The sequence below is a fragment of the Lynx rufus genome, unplaced genomic scaffold (genome assembly GCF_022079265.1).
Source record: "Lynx rufus isolate CCGP_SWC_20201006 ecotype Redwood Valley unplaced genomic scaffold, mLynRuf1.p SCAF_16, whole genome shotgun sequence".
NCBI classification, from domain to species: Eukaryota; Metazoa; Chordata; class Mammalia; order Carnivora; family Felidae; genus Lynx; species Lynx rufus.
In genome coordinates this window covers 53634514-53660015 of record NW_025814830.1, presented here as the reverse complement: position 1 = coordinate 53660015, position 25502 = coordinate 53634514, and the positions used below count along the sequence as shown (strand labels likewise).

General features: G+C 54.5%; 1 protein-coding gene across 1 annotated transcript in view; it reads left to right on the top strand.

The window, feature by feature from the left end:
• The window catches only part of COTL1 (coactosin like F-actin binding protein 1), a 37438-nt gene extending 22735 nt beyond the window's left edge, over positions 1-14703 (top strand). Inside the window, exon 4 of the mRNA XM_047078850.1 lies at positions 13572-14703. Within this exon, the coding sequence (XP_046934806.1) occupies positions 13572-13682 (111 nt within the window). The 3' untranslated portion in view covers positions 13683-14703. The remainder of the gene's footprint in view (positions 1-13571) is intronic.
• Positions 14704-25502: the final 10799 nt, after the last annotated feature.

The following is a 25502-nucleotide window of genomic DNA, read 5'->3' as shown; positions in this document are numbered from 1 at the left end:
CCGAATGTTCCCCTGGTGTCGGCCCATCGAGTCGCTGCCAGTTTTTATTTTCATAGATAACGTTCCAACCACCCCTTTCATACACAGGGCTCCTCTGTCTCCCCCGCTGACTTATGTCTTTGGGGTACACGTTCAGGAGGCGGGGTTCCAGAGTTAATAGACACGAAAATCATTTTAAAAAGGTGCGAGGTGTCAGATTACCTTCTAGAACCGGGTTAGCACCGTGTCTGGGACATAGTATGTGCTTAATGTATGTCGTTGATTTCACATTCTGATCCGCGTTACTGGTTAATACCACTGGCTGCACCCTGTCCGGCATGGACCCTTGCTTTGGAAAGCCACCTGCTCAAACCAGGGCCGTTGTAACGGTCAACCGGCCATCAGGGGTCTCCTTTATGGCGGCAGCCTGTTCCGTGGCCAAAGGTCTCCCGCTGAATTCCTCCTTGCGCTCTTATTCCTCTCCCCTCGGCGGCCCGGGAGAGAGTGCCTTGCCTGGGTGACGTCCAGTGGGGCAATCTTCTGAATCTCGCAGGGCTCTGTTTTCCTTTCCACTTAAAATAATTGGGGTAAAAATTCAATAACATCAAATTGCTCATTTTGCCCATTTTAGTTTCCTTTTTTTATTTTTTAAAGAAATCTATTTATTTTTTAATGTGTATTCATTTTTGAGAGACAGACAGAACACGAGCAGGAGAGAGGCAGAGAGAGAGGGGGACACAGAATCCGAAGCAGGCTCCAGCCTCCGAGCTGTCAGCACAGAGCCCGACGCGGGGCTCGAACTCACGGGCTGTGAGACCGTGACCTGAGCGGAAGTCAGACGCTCAACCGACTGAGCCACCCAGGCACCCCTCATTTTACCCATTTTATTTTATTAAAAAAAAATTTTTTTTAACGTTTATGTATTTTTGAGACAGAGCATGAACGGGGGAGGGTCAGAGAGAGGGAGACACAGAGTCTGAAACAGGCTCCAGGCTCTGAGCGGTCAGCACAGAGCCCGACGCGGGGCTCGAACTCACGGACCGCGAGATCATGACCTGAGCCGAAGTCGGCCGCTTAACCGACTGAGCCACCCAGACGCCCCTCATTTTACCCATTTTAAAGCCTATGACTCAGTGGCCTGGAAGCACATTTCCAGCGTTGAGCAGCCGTCACCCCTGTCTAGTTCCAGAACTTTTCCATCACCTCCAAGGGAATCTCCGTCTCCGTGAGCAGAGCTCCGGGAGAGTTCCTTTTGGGTCTAGTGCTCATCCCAGTTTGGCTCAGTGAGCCAGTGACCGAGGGTGATTTGGGGAAATAGAATTCTTTGGTGGGGAGTTTCACTTGGGACTCTTGGCCATCATCCATTGGTTGGCGAGCTCAAAGACGTGAAAGCGAAAAAGGGAATCGCCTGACTCTCTGAACTGGGAAGTGCAGGGTTACCGGGCTTTAGGCGTGGCTGGGTTCTGGGCTCAAGCAATAGCTTCCCCTCATTTGTCTTTTCTCTTGAGTTTAGCCTTCGGCGGCCTCTGTACAGCAGAAGTGGTCCAGGCTCTGGTGGTTCTTCTGGGTGTTGATCCCAAGGGACGATAGAGCCCTCGGTGTCAATCATTCCCTTATAAAGGACCCTGATTGGCTCAACTCAGGTCACATGCACATCCTATGGGCAGGGAGGCGGGGCTTCGTGTTAAAGGGACGCCGATGAATGTCACTCGGGTGGGGGAGCTGGGATGCCATCTTGACCTGCAGGTGCCATGTTGCATTTTGACCGTTACCTTTTGTGTGTTCCACTCTTGCATGTAAAAGGGTTTAGTATCTGAAGCTATCGCGATACCTCACGCTTATCCTACAGTTTTAAATACAGCCATGGAAGTCCCAAAGGGTCAGTTATGCTGGCCTAGTGGTGTCTTCCGACAGCCGCTAAAATCGTGCCGATCCTGGTGCGTGTACCAGCGTCCCCTCTGTCTAATAGAGACTCAGACAGATGCCGAGGGCCCTTCCAGACGGGACATTCTGGATCCTGTGTCTTGTGGACTGTGTTACTTCCCCACCTGCCTCTCGCCATGATTTCCAGGGGAAGACTGAGCGTATTGGCTCTAGGACTTAAGGTTTTCGGTACACCCTTGGCTTGCACTGTCATGAAAGTAATATCCCCACAGCCTTGCACTTTGCACGAAACGCGGGCCGTGTAAACCGACACCGAGGCACTAGAATCGAGGAAGGTGGGTTCTTACGCTGCCTGCCTGGCCACAGGCAAGCCTCTCTCCCTTCCCGGGCCACAACTTCCCCATGGATAAAACGAAGGGTTGAGTGGGTTGATTTGCTGGGTCATGTTCTGCTTGGACGTATCCCGAAGTGTTTTCATTTTATTTTATTTTATTTATTTATTTATTTATTTATTTTTATTTTTATTTTTCTTAGTGTTTTCATTTTAAAAATGTGCTCCTTGGTCGATGGCATCGTACCTTTACAGGAACCTCATTTCGCTTTGTCCGGCGAAGGGGCGGAGCTTTTTTGAGCTGGGCGCTGTGGGTTCAGATTTCAGCTCTGGGCGGCCTTGGGCACGTTGCTTACTTTCTCTGGGCCTCCCGGTCCCCTGAAGTCCAAGAACGGGAGTAAAATAGTATCTGCCTCTCGGACCACAGTCTCCGCCATCAACGACGCCGGAAGGTCCTGGCGCCGGGGCGCCTGCGGGGCCAAGACGAGCTTCCGGGCGGGTGGGGCCGGACAGTAGCGACGCCCGGGCTTGAGTCCGGGGGCTGCGCGGAGGGGACAGCACGCGTGGCTGCCTCGCCGCGGCTGTCGTCTGCCGCACAGGAGTGCGCGTTGTTCTGGCGCCTGTGGGGGATTACGGGGACAATGCAGTCACCATTGTCCGGGGCCCGCTGTCCGTGCTGGGCCAGGCTGTCTTGACTGGGAGCAGACTCTGTCACTGATGTGTCGTGCTTGCCTTGCAGAATGTCTCTATTCACGTGATCCTTTTATTTATTTTTTGATGTCCTCTGAACGTTCCGGAGTGGGAACAGCCAGAGGGCGCGTCTCCGCTCTCAGCCTGGGCAGAGGAGAGCGGTGTTGTTTCCCCCAAGGGGCAGGGGCGGCAGGAAAGACCGACGTTTCAGGGACTCTGCAACCATCAGCTTAATGTGTATTCTGATGGCTGCTGAGCCCCGGGAGCGGGGTCGGCTTAAATTCTGGACCCCTTCCCACCCCCCAGATATACCTAACACTCAGACAGGAGGGAAAAGCCCCATATCGCAATCGTGTATTCTTTGCCGAACAGGCCGCTTCTATCACTGTCCCCATTTTACAGATAAGGGGCCTGGGGCCCAAGGAGGCTGAGTAATTTGCTCAGGCTCCCAGCGCCTGGACGCGGTGGCACTCCATCCAGCGCCCAGACTGCCTGGCCCCGGAGCCCCGACGCTGTCACCTTGCCCTCCTGCACGTTTCCAAAGTCCTCAGCCCCAAGGAAATGTTCTGAGGCCACGTGCGGGTCGGAAACCCTACCTTTGCAGGATCACACGGCACATTAAACGCTCTGAGAAGTTGTGCAGGAAATAAACCTCTTAGATTTATTTTCAGACATACTTCACCTTCTTGATGGTAGAGCCTTTAAAAAAATTCTGGTGGGGCGCCTGGGTGGCTCAGTCGGTTGGGCAGCCGACTTCGGCTCAGGTCATGATCTCCCGGTCCGTGAGTTCGAGCCCCGCGTCGGGCTCTGTGCTGACCGCTCAGAGCCTGGAGCCTGTTTTGGATTCTGTGTCTCCCTCTCTCTCTGACCCTCCCCTGTTCATGCTCTGTCTCTCTCTGTCTCAAAAATAAATAAACGTTAAAAAAAAAAAATTCTGGAAACGGAATATCGTGACTCAGCAAATTGCGCCTGGGTGGCTCTGTCGGTGGAGCGTCCGACTTCGGCTCAGGTCACGATCTCACGGTTCGTGGGTTCGAGCCCCGCGTCGGGCTCTGTGCCGACGGCTCGGAGCCCGGAGCCTGCTTGGGATTCTGCGTCTCCCTCTCTCTGAGCCTTTCCCACTCAACGCTGTCTCTCTCTCTCAAGATAAACATGTTTAAAAAACAAATACATAAATAAAAATGCTGCTGTGTCCAACGGAAAAGGTCATGGGCTGAAGGGGGAGGGAGACCCAAGGTGATACTCTAGCTCCACAACTCTTTGCTTTAGGACCTCGGGCAAGTAACGTTTTCTTTAGAATCTGTGAAAAAGGTGTTATGGAAAAGAGAACGCAAATGCCCACAGAGCTGTTGCAAAGGATCCAGAAATGCAAAGGATGGAAAGAAAGTTTTCTGTTTTGGTGACTGGTGAACTTCTATTCGTCCTTCAAAACCCTCATTCTTTTTTTTTTTTTTTTAAGTTTTTTTTTTTTTTAATTTTTTTTTTCAACGTTTATTTATTTTTGGGACAGAGAGAGACAGAGCATGAACGGGAGAGGGTCAGAGAGAGAGAGGGAGACACAGAATCCGAAGCAGGCTCCAGGCTCCGAGCCATCAGCCCAGAGCCCGACGCGGGGCTCGAACTCACGGACCGCGAGATCGTGACCTGGCCGAAGTCGGACGCTTAACCGACTGCGCCACCCAGGCGCCCCAAAACCCTCATTCTTTACTCCATTCTCCTACCAGCCTCAGGCAGAATTTCTCCTTCACGTGTTTCTGCTATGAGCCCATGAACTACAGGTCCCATTGAAGTATAATTAAAGGACCCTCGAAAGGAATCTCGAGGGCAGGGACCATGCCTGCTTTATTACAGAACACTCCTCGTACCTGGAAACGCACCAAAACAGGTGCGAAAAAGTAAAGAAACACATCTGTTCACACGGGCTGGCTTCGGACTGTGTCTTACTCTGCGTATCCCTAGGACAGAAGAACGTTCCTGCATGTTCCGTAACCGGTGTCAGGATTGGATTAAATTGTGGAAGCCAGTTACCCTCAGGGAGGGCTTTGGCGGTAGGGCTGGAGTTTCCAGAGGCTCTGCTTTCGTTGCAATAGAGAAGCTGGCTGGGTCACCCGGGAGAAAGCCGCGCTCCTCCGTGGGACGACATTCGTGGGGTCCCCGGTCTGCCTTCAGAGCCTCGGTGCCGCCCAGCACTCGGGGGACCAGCTCTGGCTGCTTCGTGGCCCTCCAGGGGGTTTCCGCTGTTCGTTTTCACCGGGGAATGTGTACGCTTCTTCAAGCTCGGGGTTTATGGAAAGGCCCTTTATTCTCGGAGCCGGAGAGGGCCTTCTGTGCCCCCTGCGTTTCACCTGGGCCTGGGCTCGGGCAAAGGGGCTTTCTGTGGCCTGTGGCCCATGTCTGAGACCCAGACGACCTGATCGGAAATCCAACGCCCCTGCAGCCCGTGAAGGGGGGTGGGTGGGTATCGCGGAGGGGGCCGGGTGCGGTTATCACACCCAACATACAGATGGGGAAGCTGAGGCTCGGAGGGAGGAGCCAAGGCGAGCGTTGAGGCGGAGAAGCAGATGGCGGGGTCAGAGGCCGCCTTCAGGGTGGGGAGCCCCGCGGCCCCCTCTGGGCTCCTGCTGCTAAGAAGGTGCAAACTCCGGTCGGGAAGGGAGGAAGCTGTCCCACACCCGGAGCCTGGTGCAAAAATGGAAGCCGCCGTCACGAGCAAAGAGCGCTGCCCGGCGGGCTGGGGCCTGGGTGCCCCTCGCTAAGCCCCGGACGGGTCCCCGCCCTCCGCCAGCCCGTGGTGGCACGGCCCCTGCCTGGTCACCCTCCAGCAGCTGGCCTCCCGGCGCCCCGTGCAGCAATCCCTTCGGCTGTCGCCAGCATGCAGTCTAACCCCCGTGGTGGGGACGGGGTCAGAACGCAGGCAGGTCCCGGAGCACCGAGTCCAGACGGTTCCTGTTCACGTGCGACACGCGTACCCCACGTTCTCGTTGGGGTTCTGTGGAGCCGCCTGTACTCTTTTTCTTTTCCAGATATTTTTAAAAAAATGCTTATTTAAGAGAGAGAGAGAGAGCGTGCACAGGCAGAGGAAGGGCAGAGAGAGAGGGGGAGACACAGAATCCGAAGCGGGCTCCAGGCTCCGAGCTGTCAGCACAGAGCCCGACGCGGGGCTCGGACTCAGGAACCCCGAGATCATGACCTGAGCCGAAGTCGGATGCTTCACCGACTGAGCCCCCCAGGCGCCCCGAAGCTGTCTCTGCTCCTGGCGTCTTGTGTGTGTCGTTTGGATTTTTCCTCCCTGTTTCTTGTCCCTTCCCTGTACCGCTCCTCACTTTTGTATTTATCTTGTCATTTTCTGTCCCTGGATATGCTGTCTTTCAGACTCCCTTCTGGAACAGCCCCAGGCACCCTGGTTTCTCCCCCGTGGTGGTGCATCCCAGGGCCTTGTGGTTGTTAAAAACGGTTCAGAGGCACCTGGGTGGCTCAGTCGGTTGAGCATCCGACTTCGGCTCATGTCATGATCTCGCGGTCCGTGGGTTCGAGCCCCGTGTCGGGCTCTGTGCTGACAGCTCGGAGCCTGGAGCCTGCTTCCGATTCTGTGTCTCCCTCTCTCTCTGCCACGCTCTCTCTCTCTCTCTTACAGAATAAATAAACATTAAAAAAATTTTTTTAAAAGTGGCTCAGACAAAATGAAGGCAGAAAAGAACGATCAGCCGCGATCCCTCACCTCACGCAGAGATTTCTGATTCCTGCGGCTTCCCGTGGAGCCCTTGCCAATGGAACGTGTTTTACGAAGGTGATTAGTCATAGCAGAGGTACCTGTGTCCTCTTAACGCTTCGTAAGTGTGCTTTCATCATTTTAGCGTCTGCGTGCGGTTGTGTTCAGCGTAGTGCCCGTGTGCGTGCACACGGGCACGCTCTCCCGGCAGGGATCTCAGCACGGGGTGAGTCGTGGCTCCCAGGCCCAGCCCAGCACTCGGCAGGTGCGACCTTTGTCGGGCTACTTCCCTAACCTGAGTTTGAGCCTCCTCCTCTGAAAGTTCGGGACGAGTGTCTCTGGCTGACGCGTGGAGTCGCAAAAATTAAATAAAATACCCTATCAAAGTGCCTGATGTGTATGAAGGGTTTGATGGCGATGCTGTTTACTTATTCAGCTTTTGTCGAAAAGTGAAAACAGTCTGGTGTTTACGGACAACGAACATCTGTGCGTATATATTATAATTAGAAAAAAAAAATCTGCTGAATTATTTCCCGGGCAACATTCCCCCAAGTGGGCGTGGCTGGGGAACAAGAAATGACGGGCACGATTTTGACCGGGCGGAAATTGAACACCCCAGCCCGGATTGCACTGTGCTTGCCAGTTGGTCGACAGCTGGGGCTCTGGGTTAAGGAGGCTTCTGATGCGAAGTCTGGACTCGTGAGGAAAGTGCCACGATTGGTTATGTCTGCCGTGGATGCGGGAGGAGTGACGTGTGTTTCCCACATTCCTGATCTGGACGTAGGCGTAGTCAGACATCAGGCCGAGGGGAGTCGGGGCTTCTGTAAGTGTCCACGGTCAGGAGAGCGGGGGTCAGAACCTAGGCAGTCACCCAAGTTTTAAAGAGGTGGGTGGCCCTGCCGGGGTCAGGATTCGAGGCCTATGGACAACTGTCCCTATTAGGTTTTGGCCCAGACCTACCCACAGTGTGTTCTAGGATGTCATGCCTCCTTGCCATCCGTCTGCGTTGGACGATTCCCTGAATCGTGCCCACCTGAAACCTGACTGCGTGCCTCTCTCGTGGCCTTTGTTTTCTCTCCCCCGCGAAAGAGGGTCACATCATTCACGAGATGCTCAGGTGACGTATGTGCCTTTGTTCCCGAACCTGCCGAACACTAGACTGTACCATTTTGCTGTTTGTTTTTTTCTTGTTTCTCTGATGACTCATGGCTGTTATAAGAACCTGTTCTTTTTGAGTCAATTACACTTTGCTGGAAGGATTTTGAGAAGCTGGGTGTTTGAAGCTCTTTAGAATGGTTGTAGGAGGGCAAGCGTGGGGGGCCCGGGAGGGGTTGCAGCTGAATGCCCAGCGGGTTCGATGCCGTGCATTTTCATCTGGCACGTGGTCCTTGGAGGGTGTCCTTTCTCCTAGCAAGATTCAGGCGGCAGGGTACCAACTGCTTTCCTTCAGCACACTGAGGTCTTTGGTTTCTAATTAATCTCCACCCACTTGGGGGAAAGATACATGATTGTGGCCAGCGTGTGTCTTGTCTTGTGTCTCACACACACAGGAGGAGAGAGCCTTTTCCCCACACGTCTATGCAAGGGTTTGGGACGGGCCACGTCGGGCCTTCCTTTTGAAGGCCAGGCCTTCCTTTTGAAGACGGGCCTTCCTTTTGAAGGCCAGGCTCTAATCCCATAGTTGACTTTTCTGTGCCAGTTTTTTTTTCCCTATTGCCCATCAGATCCTGGCATCTGAGGTGGAATTTTGTCCCACGCGCTCCGATGGCTTAAGTGCAAACCCGGGATGGCTGGTGGGAAGGTGCCTGTTGCCTAGCCCTCTTCTTTCACGCAGCTAGAAACCGGGGCCCAGAGCCATTGGCTGCTTCCCTTGGGGCATTTTAGAGTCCTCTGCTTCTCCTTTTATGCTCTCAGACTCTCAGAGAGAGCCCTAGGTACCAGAATTTTGACTTCCCAGGACCTGGGAGAATGTCTGCTATGCAGTAGGTGCTTCGTAAGCATGTGTTTGTTGTGTGAGTTGCATTAGCTCTCCTCATCTTTGGATACAATGAAGGTCACCTCTCTTACCATGCCCTGCTCTGTAGGAATGTGCATTGCTGACATCACAAACCTCACCGTTAAAGACTCCACGTTCCTCTTCTCTTCCCAGACCCTCCTCTGCACCCACATCGTCTGCACGGGTTAGCAACCCACCTTAGTCCTGATGTTCTGGGTGCGAGACCTGACACTTCTACCCTGACAGGCTGTCCTCCCACGGCTAACCCCGTGTCCCACCCCAGCTTTTGGGTGTGCAGCTGGATTTGCTATCTTCTCTCTCCAAGGGCGAGGTGATGCCAGAGTCACTGCCTTGGTTATTCTCAGGAATTCCCCGGACTTTCCTCCACTAAAAGAAGGGTGGAGGTGAAGGAATCATCGTGGGTGAGAGAAGAGGAACGAGCCAGCTCCCTATGCCTTCGCACTCGAGTGTTTCAGGAAACTTTGGATCTCGTAGTCCCCTGGCAATCCTGCAAAGGTGAACCCAGCCAGGATCACTCAAACTATCACCTAACGATTCTTGGGTACCCTCATGGAGTGTCTAAGCCCTTTGCACACTCGTCGGATCCACCCGACCAAGAGATGGAATCTTGGGGGGACAGGGAAGTGGGGGGTGGGGAGTGGTAGTTCGGGATGGGGGAGGGGGGTAAGTCCCTGGGGAGGGCCGGCTGCTGGAGATTCAGATGGACAACTGCCCCTTGTTTGTGTTCGGTCCAAACCTGCGGCACCCAGCATGCTTCAGGATTGACGCAGGGGTTTAAAGCCAGCCAGTTGGGAGCTGTTTGAAAATGACATGGTTTAAAACCAAAGATAGGAAAATGTTTTAGTGTTTTTTATTTTCTTTCAATGTTTATTTATTTTTGAGAGAGAGAGAGAGAGAGAGAGCAGCGGAGGGGCAGAGAGAGAGGGAGACACAGAATCTGAAGCAGGCTCCGGGCTCCCAGCTGTCAGCACAGAGCCCGATGCGAGGCTCAAACCCTCGAACCGCGAGACCATGACCTGAGCCGAAGTCAGACGGTTAACCGACCGAGCCACCCAGGCACCCCAGCGCTTTTTAAACCAGCTTTGCAAATAGATTCTTGGCTGTGTACAGAGCCTGGTTCCTAACCTGTCCTCTAGAGTTGCCTTCCTTGGAACAGACCATTGGAAGCTTCCGCTGGAAACAATGTCTGTCTTACATCTTTGAAATATGAACACGTATGCACTTGAGAAAAGTCTCAGGGACAAATGTGTCCTCAACTTGGTTATTGGTTTCTAAGCCATCCCGGAGTCAGATTTAGATGGATGGGCCTCTTTCTTGGAAAAGTCCTGCCATGGCGCAAAAAAAAAAAAAAAAAAAAAAAAAAAAAAAAAAAGGTGGGGTGGGGTGGGGGAGTGACCCTTTCTGGAAGCTATCAGACAGGGACAGAGTGTTCTTAGATATGACAAAGAAGATCTTTCTAGAACCATAGGTAACCCTACCTGCAGACCGGCACCTTTTTTTGCTTTGAAGTCTATGACATGTGGCTTTGGCAGCCTTGAGGGTATGACAGAGGCTGTCATGGGGCGGGCAGTCTGGAGCAGAGGAAGGGAGAGGACAGGACAGACTAGGGTCAGGACCTGCCCCCAGGACCCCTGCCATGAGGCTGCTGTGTGCCCGGGGATGAATAGCTTCCCCTCTCTGGGTCTCATGCTGCTTTGCAATCAAAGGAGGGGGTGAATGTCGGAGTTAAGGTTTCTTTTTTCTTTTCTTTCTTTTTTTTTTCAACTCCAGATCAAGACGAACATTTCCAGGCCTCCAGTCAGCTCAGCTCAGCTATTTTATGATTAATGTTTCTCCTTGACTGAACACATTATTCTTTCAGACTCTTTCCTGTTCTAGCTAGACCTGCCCCGCCACCAACCACACGTGGCTGCTGAGCTCTTGAGGTTTGGCACATCTGTACCGCTTTGGGCCGTAGGTGGGCCATGTGCACCGGGTTCCTAAAACCTAATACGGAGAGAAGAACGTAGAAGGTCCCATGAGTGATTCTGTATGTCCGTAACCTGTTCAAATGGCAGTATTTGGGATATATAAAGTTAGATACAATCCTATGAAAGTATCACCTGTTTTTTGTTTGTTTGTTTGTTTTTTACTCTTTTCACCGTGGATGCTAGAAAATGAAAAATTCCCTATGTGTTAGCATTGCTCTGGGCCCTGTGTCCTTCCTAGTGAGGACATGCCTCTGTCTCTTGCAGCTTCTGCCCCCTGGGCGTATGGTTTTGCTGTTTCTGCCTCTTTTTGAAAGGTCATAATGAAGCCCACCCCCCCCCCAGGGGCGCTGGTGTCCCCCCTCCCCAGTGGAAGGCCCGTCCTGAGGACTGCTGGAAAGGGACAGAGGTGGGGGAGGGAGGGGGTTGATGCAAGTTGGGTTTTAGATTGACTCAGACCTTCAGGGACTTTCTGTAGAGTCCACACCCTCAGGGGAAGTGTCAGCTCCCCTCTGAAGCCTCTGGGGGTGCCGAGCATCCTGTGTGGGGGAGGCCTGTGAGGCCTGGTGGGGCCCCCTCCATGTGGCTCCACCCCCTCCCTCTCCTTTGGCCCCCTGGAGGGCGGGTGCTGTTCCCATAGTGGGAGCGGATGGGGCTGCTTCTCTATGTACTTTTGTTTGGTATAATCATCGTTCTTACTAGCCTTTTGGTTTTTAAATCATGTCTCTGGTATGTAGCGTAGGGTTTCGGGGGGTGGTTTTGGTAGTCTAAGACATAGCTGTGTTGGGGGAGGGTAATTTTGCTCATTTACATTTATTGTTATGTCGTGTTTTTACTGGGTTCCATTATTCTGGATCGCTCCTCATTTTGGCCGTGATTTGGTTTGCCATATACCTGTGGTCTTAAGTTGGACGATGCATAGCTCCATTTACACTTTTACTGTAGATTTCTTAGGCCCTTATCAAACTTTTCTTAATCTAAATCTTCTAATGGCTAACAGACACAAACAGGAGTGTTCTTATTTCTTTAGATTGCCATATATAGCTATCACAAGGCAGGGGAACTTCGGACTTCCTGCTAGAGGCCTCTCGAGATGTTGGCTTCCTCCTCCTGGGTCTGCTCTCTGCCTCCCCCCCCCCCCGCCGTGCCGCTTGGGCTCAGGTTGAGAAACACGTTAATTCTCAGTTCCCCTTTCTGCCCCAACTCGTGTTCCCTCACTGTAGTGAGGACAGACGGCACAGGATGACGGAATGGGACTAGAGAGTGTCAGAAGGACGTCTCGTCCTTCTGGGCTACACAATCTCTCCAAACCCAACCCGTGGGTCTTATCTTAAAGGAACACAGCTAATCTACTGAGGGAGGATTAAGTCAGAAAATGTGTGAGCCCACACCTGGCACACATTAGTTGCTTGATAAATATTAACCTTCCCCTCTCGCCTCCCAGTTAGTAGTCTTAGTTCCTTGGCCTGGCAAATGGTTTATCTTTATACTGTGAGACTCAACCTTGAGTGTTCCCCTGGTTTAGTCATTGTTCTTGGAGGCATGGTGACTTTTTTTTTTTTCCAATAGAGGTGAAATTCACATAACCTAAAACTAACCGTTTTAAAACATAGAGTTCGTTGGTACTTCTTCACAGTGTTGTGTAACCACTATCCCTGTCTAGTTCCAAGGCATCTTCATCCCCCCGGAAGAAACCCCGTCCCCATTACCAGTCACCCCATTCCACCCCCAGTCCTTGGAAACTGCCAATCTACTTCCTGTCTGTGTGGATTTGCCTTTTCTGGACATTTCATATAAAAGGGATCATAGAGCAGGCGATCTTTCACGTCTGGTGTCTTTCACTCAGCGTGACGGTTCTGAGATTCATCCATGACGTTCGTTCCTTTTTGTGGCTGAATAATATTCCATTGTGTGGATAGACCGCAATTTGTCGGCGGACGTCTGGGTGGTTTCCACTTTGGGACTGTTACGAGTGATGCTGCTATGAATATTCGTGTACAAGTATTTGTGGGACCGTGTGCTTTATTTCCTCGTGTAGAGCTCTGGGGGGTGAAATGGCTGGGTCACACTGAAGTGTTTTAAGTTTGCCAATGCGTGACCGCGTCTGGTACCCGTAGGTGCTTAATAATGGCGGTAATTGTTAACACAATTTCCTTGTGGATTTTTTCTTTTTTTTTTTAATGGGGATGATTTTTCTGACCTTCAGGCTTGTTACTTGTACCTTGGTAAGTTTCTCTGTATTCGTCTCTTTCACCATCCTGAAATTTTCCTTGTTTATCGAAGTCTTGTGACCCACATACCACAACAGCCGTTGATTCGTTGATTCTTCATGGCTCGGAGTTATCGGATAAGCCCGGTCACCCGCTTCACGCATTCATGCCACAGGCATTTACGGAGTGCCCCACGTGTGCCTGGCCTGTGGGATGTTATGGTTGAAGCCTGTGTCCTCTGGGGGCAGGGAGGGGCGGGGGGCAGTGGCCGTACCCATTTAGCTCTTTGCTGTGGCTGAAACCAGCCGTTGTGGGAATATTCACACCATGGAAATGAGCAAAAGCTACTCACCACTTGTCTTTCTTCCTGTCTCTTTTTTGTTCTGGAAAGCCTGGTGTTCCAGCCGGGCTTTCCAGCCTCCTCTCCTGCTGTTCTCCTGACAGGTTGGTCTTTCACAGACAGGGCAACTGAGGCCCGGGGAGTTGAAGGAACTTGCCCAAGGTCACGCAGCCAGAAAATGGCAGAGCCAGAATTCAAACCCGGGCTGACTTTGGCCCCACGTCCTTGGCCTCGGGCCTACACCGTACCCTGATGTCACACGTTTTGTGATCTCCAGTCACGGTTTTTCTTTCTCTTGCCAAACCGCGCTGCCACGCGATTGTCGTTTTGATCATTTCTTAGCGTTTTAGGTGCCGGGACTCGCTCGTGTGTCGTCTGAGCAACATGTAGATCCTGTCCCTTCTTCACGGGAACTCTGTGTTTTATTTTGTCCTTTTCTTGCAGAATTTTGCTAAAGAGTTTGTGATCAGCGATCGGAAGGAGCTGGAGGAAGATTTCATCAAGAGTGAGCTCAAGAAGGCGGGGGGAGCCAATTACGACGCCCAGACGGAGTAACCCCAGCCCTTCCCCTGCCCCTTGCAAAGTCATCTGCCTGCCCCCCGGGGGAGGGCACCGCGGCCTCAGCCACCAGCCCACCAGCCCGCCAGGGACAGGAGACGCAGTGAGAGGCACGCGCCTCCCTGTCTGCCGCCTGCCTCCCCTTCCCCGCTTCCCTCCCGAGCCCTGTTGCGCCCCATCTCCCGAAGCTCGCGGAACATGTTTCTTTTATCTCCTCTTCCTTTCCCCGCTCTTTCTCGTTCTAAGGAAAAATCATTTTGATCCCAAGGCCACGCACATCATCAGATCTGAGGCTCCCCCTGCGGTGACCCCCCCTTTCCTGGCATTCTCTCACACCGTAGCCCGCCTGGCTTCTCCACCGCCACCTTGCGTGGCTTGGGGGCCGCGCCCGTCGGGGGGCCGTCTTGGGAGCACCCTCGTTCATCCCATGCGTCAGGCTCGGACCCCCCCAAAGCGTGCTCCGGGGGTCCCTCACCCCTGCATTCAGAGTTGCCTCAGCTACCCATGCCCAGCAGTGACACATCGAAGCCTGACTCCGACCGAAGAGAAGAGAGAAAATTTGCCTTAACAGTCGCCCAGCAGCGGCTCGTTCCTACCCTTTTGCTCGGAACCCCACTGCGCGGCGCGGAGTGGGGACACGGGTCCGAGTCCGGCTGTGACCTGGCATCTCTCAGGGTTCGCTTCAGGGGCTCCCAAGGTGATGAGGACGCCAGGGAGGGAGGCCGGGGTGCCGAGTGGGGATTCGGGCAGAACCCGATTCCTCGCTTTCGGGGGGCCCCCGCCCGCGTGGCCCCAGAAAGTCAGTGGTGTTCATCCCAGGTCCACACCACACGTCCAAACGCAGTTTTGTTTTCAAAGGAAGATGAGATTGGCTTGTTTCTTCATGCGTCCCATTCTTTTTCTTTCTCTCCTTGCTCATTTCATTTGGGGGTAGGAAGTCTGTGCTGTATCGGGGCTGTGAACATCTGCCCTCAAACAGTTTACAGAAATAAATGTGGTTTTTTTCGTTTTTCAAAAAGAAACGAGTTTGCCTCATTTGTCTTAGGAAGCGTCTTCCTTCCCTGTAACAACGGAGGCAGTTGTCCTATTCGGACCTAAGAGGCATTTATGGGGCTACTGGGGACAGAGGCACGTTCACATTCAGTAGCTTAATTTTTTAAAATTATTATATATTGATTTATTTATTTAAATTTAATTAATTAATTACTTACTTATTTTTAAGAGAGACAGAGCGTGAGTGGGGGAGAGGCAGAGAGAGAGGGAGACACAGAATCCGAAGCAGGACCCAGGCTCCGAGCCGTCGGCACAGAGCCCGACGCGGGGCTCGAACTCACAGACCGTGAGATCATGCCCTGAGCTGTAGTCGGCCGCCCAACCGACCGAGCCACCCAGGCGCCCCAGTAGCTTCATTTTTAACCACAACCTGAAGAACTAGATGCCATTTGTGTCCCTCTCATGGAAACTGAGGCTCAGAGAGACTGAGTGGGTCACCTGCGGCCGCCCAGCTAGAAAGCGGAGCTGGGATTCCAACCTCCGTCTCCCAGGGTCGCAGGCGCCGCATCTGGGAGGGCGGCGGAGAGGCCCTGCGTTTGAGAGGGTGACGACGCATCAGGGTTGTGACATTTGCCGAGTGGCCAGGACCGTCCACGCTGGCTTTTCAGGAAAGGCTGACGGAGAGCGCCCTCCTCGGCTGGGCTGCGACAGCCTTTCGGAGGTTGTCCTCGAGCCAAAGAACCGTACTTCCGGGACGCCAGCCTTGGGGGGGACTCAGAATCAGGCCGGAGGAGTTTCAGGCGCACAGACAGCGGGCACAGAGGAGCTGAGTGTGGGGCCGGGCAGGGCAGCACCCAAGACCAGCGCAGGGCTGAAGGCAGCCCGCCGCACCCCCCACCACCCCAGCCACGACGGGGTTCGAATGCCTGCCCATCTCCCTAAAGCTCAGTGGCTTTAGGCAAGTTACTGAACCTCTCTGGGCCCCAGTTTCCTCATCTGCAAAACCAGTAATACCTACCACCCGCCGGGATGGGTCGGAAGGCAGAAGGGGCGGGAAGGATTCTGCCGGTGTCCCCGTCGGGGCTCCGCTCTCATGACGCCAGGCCCACCGCTAGGTCTGGTTAGCTCTGCGTGTCCCAGATTTTTCCCACACCCGGAACGGAGCGAGCCGAACTAGGTCTCTGGCTTCGCGGCACATGGGTTTTAACTCTGGTGAGAGAGCTGGGGACACTTACAGGTCAGGACAGGCCCCCTCTGGAAGAAAAGCCGGGCTCCAGGAGGGCAAGTTCCGAGGGCCCTGGGCTTGGTCAGAGGCATCAAGGAGGGCTTCCCTGAGGAGGTGACGCCTGAAACCTGAAGGAGAGGAGCAGTGAGGTGGGTGAAGGGGGTCGGGGGACAGAGGCTCCGTGGGGATGTGTGCCCGGGGCAAGAAGCAAAGGGCGAAGCTGGGTTTGTGTGTCAAGGAGCTTGGATTTAATCTCAAGTGGCGGCTCTGGCCTTTGCTGGGATTTCAGAGGGCACCTGAGGGGAGCGTGAGGTCTTGAGGGCAGAGAGAGGCTTTGCCTCTGCGTCTCTTTATCCCCTGTAACCAGCGCCTGGCAGGGGGCCAGTGACATTGCGGGGGACGACCTCCGGCAGCTCCCGTCTCAGCAGAGGCCTGGACGGGCCCTGATCCCCCCCTCCCTGATCCCCCCCCTCGGTCAGGGCCTGGCAGGGGGTAGGGATGGGGTTCTAGCTACTCAAGTCTCCACCTCGATGCGCTCTGAAACCCTTCGCTTGGTCATTCGACAGCTGTTCCGGGCTCCCCGGAATCGCACGGTGGAAAACAGCCACCGTTTATTCTGCCCTTGATTTTGTGAGCCGGGGATCCCGGAAGGGCTCAGCGGGGCGGTTCTCACCAGCAGGGTGTCAACACGGTGGCGGTCAGATCCGCCTGGCTGGTCGTGCTAGCTGGCCACAGGCCCCTCTCCCGTGGCCCCTCTCCCGTGGCCCCTCTCCTGTGGCTGGTGGCCGACACAGGCGGCCGTCCGGGAGCTCGGCGGGGCGTGGATGTGAGCACCCAGCGTGGCCCCCCCCCCCCAACCCTGGCCTGGCGGGGTCAGCGATCTGGACTTCTTCCCCCAGAGCGAGCGTCCCTGAGGACCAGGGGGAGGCTGGGTGGCCCTCGGAAGTCACGTGGCAGCCTATCCATTGGATTCTATTGGGGCAGCGGTCGTGAGCCTCCCCCACCCAAGTTCAAGGGGCGGGGACGTGGGCCTCACCTTTCAGTGGGGGGCGTGCCAAGGCCTGTGTGACCCTGTTAGCGGCCAGGCATCTGCTAGGGCAGGGGCAGCCTCCCGCTCAAAGACGGTGGGGGTGGGGGTGGGGGTGGGGCAGAGGCGATCCGCAGTCAAACAAGTCACTTGTTGCCCTGGTGTTTCTGGGCCCTTGGGGAGCACGGCGCTCGCGGCTCCTGGCTGATTGATCCTCGGGGGAGGCCCCTGTTTCTCTACTTCACCCAGGACTCCTGATCAACGTGGACCCTGGGAGCCCAGCCCCGGGGTGCCCCAGCTGGGGCCAGGCCTCCTGCGGCCCCTCCCCCGCCCAGGAGGGGCTGTCCGCATTACTGTCACTCCACTGCTTCCGGCCCCCCGCTTCTCGGTGAGCTGCAGAAGAGAGGCAAGAAACCGGTGTCAAAAGGGCGGCTGTGAGGAGGTGACCGCTGGGGACAGGAGACACCTCTGCACTCGGGCCGAGCCAGGTTAGAGGCAGCCGGTGCCTTCACCTCTCCGAGCCTCAGTTTCCTCCTCTCTACAGCAGGACCGTGGGGCGACCGACTCTCGAGTTTGGCTCGGTCACGATCTCAGGGTTCGTGGGATCGAGCCCCATGCTGGGCTCTGGGCTGACAGTGCAGAAGCTTGGGCTTTCTCTCTCTCTCTCTCTCTCTCTGTCCCTCCTCCCCCCTCGCCAAAATAAATAAATAAAACTTTACTTACCTGTCTTCGTCTGCTGAACTCCTACGCAAAATACCGCGGACCGGGAGGATTTATAAAGAGCAGAGATTGATTTCTTACAGCCTGGAGGCCGCGAGTCCAAGGTCAGGGCACCGGCGTGGTCGGGTGAGGGCTCTCTCCTGGTTCTCACTGTGTCGTCACAGGGAAGGGGTGAGGGAGTGAGCTCCATGGGGTCTCCTACGTGAGGTCTAGTCCCACCTCACGACCCTGTCTCCTCCCCAAGGTGCCACCTTCTAACACCATCACGCTGGGCGTTGGGGTTCCAATGCGTGAATCGGAGGGACACACACTCAAGACCACGGTGTTCCCTCATGCATTTATATGACAGCCACATGGATGTCCCGTCCGTGGGTGAACCGTGCCAACAGCTCAGCACGACGACGCTATCTTCGCGTTATGTTGGCTACTCTCTGAGTGGTCCCAGAAGACCGTCCTTGCTCTGGGAAGGGCTGGGCCGTGAGCAGCTTCCGGCCGGACACCGAGGCACAGATAGAGCGTCCAGATCCTTCTATCCCTGCTGCTCGGCGGATGGGAAAACAAACACCTCCCGAGCTGTGTTTCTCCAGAGCAGGGAGACATCTGGATGGGGCTTGGGAGGGGCTCTCAGCCGTCCCGATGGGGAGGGGGGCCGGTGGTGGGAGCCGGCACGGGGTGAGGTGGGAGGGTTCCCATCCCAGCTCTGCCGATTATAGCCTGTGTGACCTCAGGGAGGACACTTCACCTCCCTTTGGGGTAGCCAGGGCAAGGCACATGGCCAGGCTGGAGTCCAGTGGGGCAGGGATATGTCCCCAAATATTTGTGAACAGAAATACAGCCAGGCAGGATTTGAACCCAGGCCCATGCTGCGGGTCTGCCCCAGGAATGGAGGGAGCACCAACGTTCCGCCCAACAGGAAGAGGCTGCGTGGCCTCACGTGGGTCCCCAGCTGCCCGTTGGCCGGGACAGGGCCCCTTAGCAGGTGGTCCTTCCGGGCAGGGTGTAGTAGGATTTCTGGCAGCTGGGCTCCCATTCAACGAAAGAGAGACGGGCGCCTGGGTGGCTCAGTCACGTAAGCGTCCGACTCTTGATCTCGGCTCAGGTCACGATCTCACAGTCACGTGATTGTTGGGCTCCACACCGAGTGTGGAGCCTGCTTGGGATTCTCGATCTCCCTCTCTCTCTCTCTCTCCCTGCCCTCCCCCCACTTGCGCTCTCTCGCTCTCTCTCAAAGGAACTTTTTTTTTTTTTAAAGAAAGAGGGATAAATGCCAGGCATTCGAACCCCAATATGGCGCCATGGGGCCATGGGGCCCTGACAGCGTGAGAACCATGGCCACTCTTTCCCTGTAGTTCAAGATAAGAGCAAAGAAAAACTGAAGGTGTCTTGGGGGAGACCGCATGACGCTCTACCTGGCGGGCCTCTTTGATGTGCCAGAGGACCCTTGAAGGCAGACCCAGAAGCATCTTCCAACGGGGACAATCGTCCGAGCCTGGATTCTGCCTGTCTTGGTCAGGATGGGTCGGGTCATAGCCTTTTAAACCGTAACCTCAGAGGGGAGCCTGGGGGGCCCGGTTGGTTAACCATCTGACTTCGGCTCCGGTCATGATCTCACGGTTCGTAGGTTCGAGCCCCGCGTCGGGCTCTGTGCTGACAGCTCGGAGCCTGGAGCCTGCTTCCGATTCTGTGTCTCCCTCTCTCTGCCCCTCCCCAGCTCCCTCTCTCGCTCAAAATAACTTAAAAAGAAAAGAAAGAAAAGCTCCACCTAAATTTAGAAGAGAGTTTCCCTCCCCAGACTACAGCTCCTTATCAGCCCTTTGCTAAAAGCCCCCTGGGAGGGGGGCTTCATTGCCCTGGGATCAAGTTTAAGTTTCCCACCGGGGGAATAGCAGGCCTTGTTTGTCTCTCCGGCCAGGGCTCTGTGCACTTCCCTCCTTGGACCGCTGATCCGGCCGTCCTCCCCTCACTTTCCTGAAGGCCCCACCCCTCCCCCTGACAAGAGAATGGTCTCCGGCCCGATCTGCTTCTTCTAGAAGGTCCTCTGTAGTGGGGTGAATAGCAGTTCCCGAATGATGTGTCCGTGCCCTGGAACCTACGCACGTGATCGAATTTGGCCATAAGGCCTTTGAGATGTAATTACATTAAGGATCTTCAGATGGGATCATCCTGGATTTGGGAGGGGCTCCGAAACCAATGGCAGGTGGTCCTTATAAGAGGAAGCACAGGAGACGTGAGACAGAGCCCCAGAGGGGGAGGCCTGGTGAGGACAGAGGCAGGGATTGGAGCGACGTGGCCACGGGACGAGGGACGCCTGGAGCTACAGCAGCTGGAAGACGCCGGCAGTGTCCTCCCCAGGGCGTCCAGCATCTGGAGGTCCCCCCACCCTGCCACACCTTGATTTCAGCCCTCTGGCCTTTAGAACCGTAAGAGAAGACATTTCTGTTGTTTTAAGTCCCCGGGTGGTGGCCAAAGTGACAGGAGCCCCAGGACCCGTCCCTACCTCTTTTGCATTTGCCCCCTCCCCCATTAACTGTCACCCTCTCCAGGGCAGGGACAGCGTCCCCAGAGCCTCTCACATAGGAGGTGCTCGGGCGGCAGTCAGTGAACGGGGCTGCACTGCCTTCCGGGCCATACACAGGACCCACCCCTGCTCCCATCCGTTCTGTGCTGAGCCAGGCAAAGCGGCGGGGAGTGGGGGGCGCTTCCCAGCTTCCTCACCTGGACGCTGGCTCCCACCTCTGGCTGTGTCCCCAGATGGCCCCTGGAGGCCGAGCACAGGCCTTATGTGTCCGTCCACCTATCTGGTGCACCTGTCCAGCTTCCCTACCTCCAGGAGCTTCCCACCATTACCCAGACTGCTCCTCCCTTCTGATTGTCCCTGGGGGGGCCTTAAGGTTCCACTGGGGAGGCGCCCGGGGCTGGGAGGCTGGCTCCCTCCCAGGTGGGGGAGGAGGGGCAGGAAGGGGGCCGGTGTTGCCTCGAGCCCCAGAGCCACACCAGTGAGTCTGGGGAGACTTGGAGACCAGGAGTGTGGGGAGGGGGCTTGCAGCCTGCAGGGGGGGACCCCATCCCTGGTCTGGGGGAGCTGCCCAGCAGCTGGGGGACAAGGGAGAGAAGAGGGCTCTTTGAACCGAGAGCTAATTCTGACACGGGTCGTTTTGGCAAATTGGAGAGAGCTGGGGCAGACCGCGACGCGTTCTGGGTTGGCTCGTCCCCAGCGGTCCCCGAGTCTGATGTCACCGGCGAGGGCACGCAAAAGCTGCGACGGCGTGCCCGGGTGACACGGAATGTGATTCGGCCGGTAAACCCCAGAGCATAAAGCGTAAAGGCGGGCGTAAAAGGCAACTCGCAAAATGATAAGGATATAGGGTGATTACACCCGAGCTACCTTCTTAAAGAGAATAATATACTGGTTGTGAATATATACGTATCGGCAAAACCGTATCAGACGCTGGGAGAATGAATAGTGAGCCCTGGGGGTCGGGGAGGGAAGGAGGGAGATGGGTCACAGAAGGATTCCAGCTGTATCCCTTTGGTTTCATTTATTTTTTTTTTTTAATTTTTTTTTAACGTTGATTTATTTTTGAGGCAGGGAGAGACAGAGCATGAACAGGGGAGGGTCAGAGAGAGAGGGAGACACAGAATCCGAACCAGGCTCCAGGCTCTCAGCTGTCAGCACAGAGCCCGACGCCGGGCTCGAACTCACGGACCGCGAGATCATGACCTGAGCCGAAGTCGGACGCTTAACCGACTGAGCCACCCAGGTGCCCTGGTTTATTTATTTTTAAAAGAGCTGCAGACAATATATACAATAGAAGGTCAGCATCCGTGTGGTGGACAGGTGGGGGTTTGGTAGATTATTTGCCCTCTTTTCCTGTCTGTTTGGAATACAGATGTTTAGAAAAAGTTTAAAAATTATTTTAATGTTTTCATTTATATTTGAGAGAGAGAGAGAGAGAGAGAGAGAGAGCACGCGCGCGCTTGAGCGGGGAGGGGCAGAGAGACAGAGGCAGAATCCGAAGCAGCCTCCAGGCTCTGAGCCATCAGCACAGAGCCCGACGCGGGCCTGATCCACGAACCGTGAGATCATGACCAGACCCGAAGTCGGACGCCCAGCCGACTGAGCCACCCAGGTGCCCCCAGCCTTTCAGACTTTTTCACACAGAGCACACATTTTTTTATTTTCCAAAACAGAGCTTACGCTCTGTTTATGTTTTTGTAACCTGCTCTTTCCGCTTATTAGGACATGGCGAATGCTTTTTCCCATCAGCGAAAACTGCCAGCCTAATGTTGCTGTCTTCTGGACGGTTGTATAGTCATTAGCAGGTGACCCCTGAGTGATGCAGTGCGCCACCGGCACACCAGTCCTCAGAAGCCCCGCTCCAAATGTTGAACCGGTTGCCAATTTTTTTAAGATGGAAAGATTTCACAGGCAAACCCAGCTCTCAACAATTCTTGACAAACCCAAAAAAGATCTGTAACGCCGGGATTACATGCTTGCAGAGCAAGGAGGGGCTGGGCCTGAGACGGCTGCCCGTACAGATGGGAGTGGGGGAGGTGCACTTGGCAGGGCCCTACAGGCCCCAACTTTTGGTTAATCCCCTGCCGTCCTTTTACAAAAAGTCCTTTCTGTTAACCGTCTGACCCCCGTAAGCCTCTGAGTCGGCCACCCTGGATGACACGTGTAGATAGGTGTTGAATGAATGAAGGGTTCACACTTGAAAGCCACGATAGGCCGGAAGCCGAAGATGCTTTCTATATTTCATTTAAATAGCCCAGATGGGGAGTTGCTATGGCAACTGCGGGACCGTATTACGATCGCTTCAAGAGTGATCACAGAGGGTCCTCCAAGAAGCAGCACCCCCCATCCCTCCCCCCACCCCCTGAGTCTTCACCTCCAGGGCGGCTAAGATCCCAGGTACTGTTTCACAGGGGAAGGAGGCTTGCTTTTAGAACAGAATGTTCGCTCTGGAAGGGAGCCCCGGGCCCCGCAGAGGACTGCAGATTCTGGGTCCTCCCCCCGCAGGAAGGATTCCTTTTATGATTTGCCGCCCCGGGCATCCCAGGCTTTGAACATTTGTCTGCCAAACAGGCTGTATTTAGGAAGCACAGAGTTGTTCTCTCACTTAAAGAGAAAATGAGGGGCGCCTGGGTGGCTCGGTCAGGGAATCCTCTCCCTCGTGATTTTGGCTCAGGTCGTGATCTCCCGGTTTGTGGGATCAAACCCAGAGTCGGGCTCTGCAGGGCCAGCGTGGAGCCTGCTTGGGGTTCTCTCTCCTCCTCTCTGTGCCTACCCTGCACACACGTGTGCCTGCGCACGCCCTCTCTCTCTCTCTCTCAAAATAAAAAGAGAAAGACAAAAACAGAAAATCAAAGATGAATTGTGGTAGCCGAATTGTGGTTGTCATACCGTTAATTAAATGCCATGTAGTTGCATAAGTGGGTTCTAATCCTGGCTCTGCCATTGCTGTGTGACCTTGGGCAAGTTACAAAACTCCTCTGGGCCTCTGTTTGGTCACTATTTATTTATTGAAGGTTTATTTATTGAGAGAGAGAGAGAATCCCAAGCAGATTCCATGCTGTCCGTGGAGAGCCTGACTTGAGGCTCGATCTCACAAACTGTGAGATCGTGACCTGAGCCGAAACCACGAGTCCAGACGCTTAACCGACTGAGCCACCCAGGCGCCCCAAGCGCAGTCCCCATCTTATGAGGTTGCTGCAAACTGTCCGATAGCCCTGAACACAGTGCTTGGCTGATAATGGCAGCCACTCAGTCGTGGCCACCACAACTTAGATGACTGAGAACAATCAGAGTGTGAGTTTAGCGAGAGTTTATCTGCGCAGCCGCGGTGAGAGTAAAGCAAAGAAACCCGGCCCCCATTACTATAGCTAAGGAGCACTGGGGTCATCCAAGAACCCTAAACTGGGCGCCATGGCAAAGTGTTTGCCGCTGGGGCCGCGAACGTGGTGTTGGGCCTTCGAACTGGATTCTGCCCTGACTCTCCAGCCCCCCCATCCCCGGCCCGGGTCCCTGACCTCCTGGGGCGTACTGCCCCCTCCTGGGTAACCAACCGCCCTTGGACCCAGCACCCGTTCTACCTTCCTTGAGAAGTTAAAAATGAATTCCCCGGGGCACCTGGCGGGCTCCCTGGGTACAGCACGCAACTCATGATCTCAGGGGTGTACGTTGTAACCCCACGTTGGGCACAGAGATTTCTTAAAAATAAAATCTTAAAAAAAAAGAAAGAAAGAGAGAGAGAAAAGAATTCCCCAAGCTCTCGGCCAGGGCTCTCTGGGTGGGAATCTGGTGGTGTCCATTAGATGCACTCGTGTGAGGTTCGGAAGGCAGGGGTGGGGGAGACGGAAGCTGTCTGTCTGTGGCCTGTTTCCCCCTGACGCGCATGGCGGGTGCTGACATCCGGTCTCCAGTTTTGTGGGTGTGTCAAGGCAGGTGCAGGGCAGCCGTGGGGGCTGATAGCCTGGACGGCAGCTCAGAGGGCGTGTTCTTGACTCACTGGTCTCCTGCACCACTTTCTGATTCTTAGTCCTCCCGAGGGCGGCGGTTCCCCCGGCGGGTCAGTTCGGTGGCATCTGGGGGTCATTACGGCGGCTCGGTCCAGAGCTGCTTCTCCGCCAGCCATCGCTTCTGTAAGCACCTAATGCCCTGTACTAAGTTGCTTTCTGCTAGAAATACTTTGAATCGTTTCTGCTTTCTGTACAGAGCCTGACTCATGCCACCTGCCTGGGTCCCCACCCCTGCCGGCCCCTGGTGTGTGTGCCCCTCCCGACCTTCCATTAGCGGCTGGGTCTTGATTCTGAGCCTGGCTCTGATCTCAGGCTGCTGCTTACCTCCAGTGTAGACAACCCACTTCAGACTGTGACCCGCCTGCACGCAAGCATTCGATCCCTGCTCCTCGAGAAAAACACGGTGCCGGGGGAGTGGTTCCAGGTTCTTGCTACACTCTGATTTCTGGAATCTCTCACTTAGCAATGAGTAAGTTCAGGAGTCACTAAGGAACATTTCAAAACTACAAAGAACGAGCCTGGCTTGGAAATGACACCCAGTGTCATCACATCAAAGGGCCTGGGGGGGTGGGGTGGACCGGTTTTCCTTTACGTGCCTTAAAAAATGTGGAGATTAAATTAGTGATTACATCGTGACCTTTTTCTTAGTAGTGTTTCAATCTTTTTAAACTACAAAAGTAATAGATTTCCGATGTAACTAATTATGGTAGTTTCGAAGGGTATAAAAGAAAAAGTCTGGAAGAACACAGACCAAAGTACAAACTGTGGGCGCCTCAATCTGTATTCTTGAGGCTTTGTGATGTGCACACACAGACACACACACACAGACACAGGCGTGCATAGATAGAATTTTTTTGATACAATGAAATTACATGTAAGTGGGGCGCTTGGGTGGCTCCGTCGGTTAAGCATCTGATTCTTGACCTCGGCTCAGGTCACGATCTCACGGTTGGTGGGATCGAGCCCCACGTCACGCTCCGTGCTGACAGCACAGAGGCTGCTTGGGATTCTCTGTCCCTCTCTCTCTGTCCCTCCCCTGCCCCCCCACCCTTAAAATAAATAAACTTACAAAAATAAAAGAAATTACGTTAAGTGACGTTGTACACATACGTGAAGCCTTATTTTTACGTGTGCATGTGTATAGTTTTGCAGTGTGCTATTTTCAGTTAATGCATCAAAGAAAATGTTCGTCGTCAGTTCGCATAGACGGATCTCCTTTTACTTAAATTCTCCTTCCCTTTCGAGATCATGGAGGTATCCCTACTTGACTGGTCCCCCGCGATGGACACTGTGGCAGGCAGAATTCTGTGACGCCCCCCAGTGACCCACA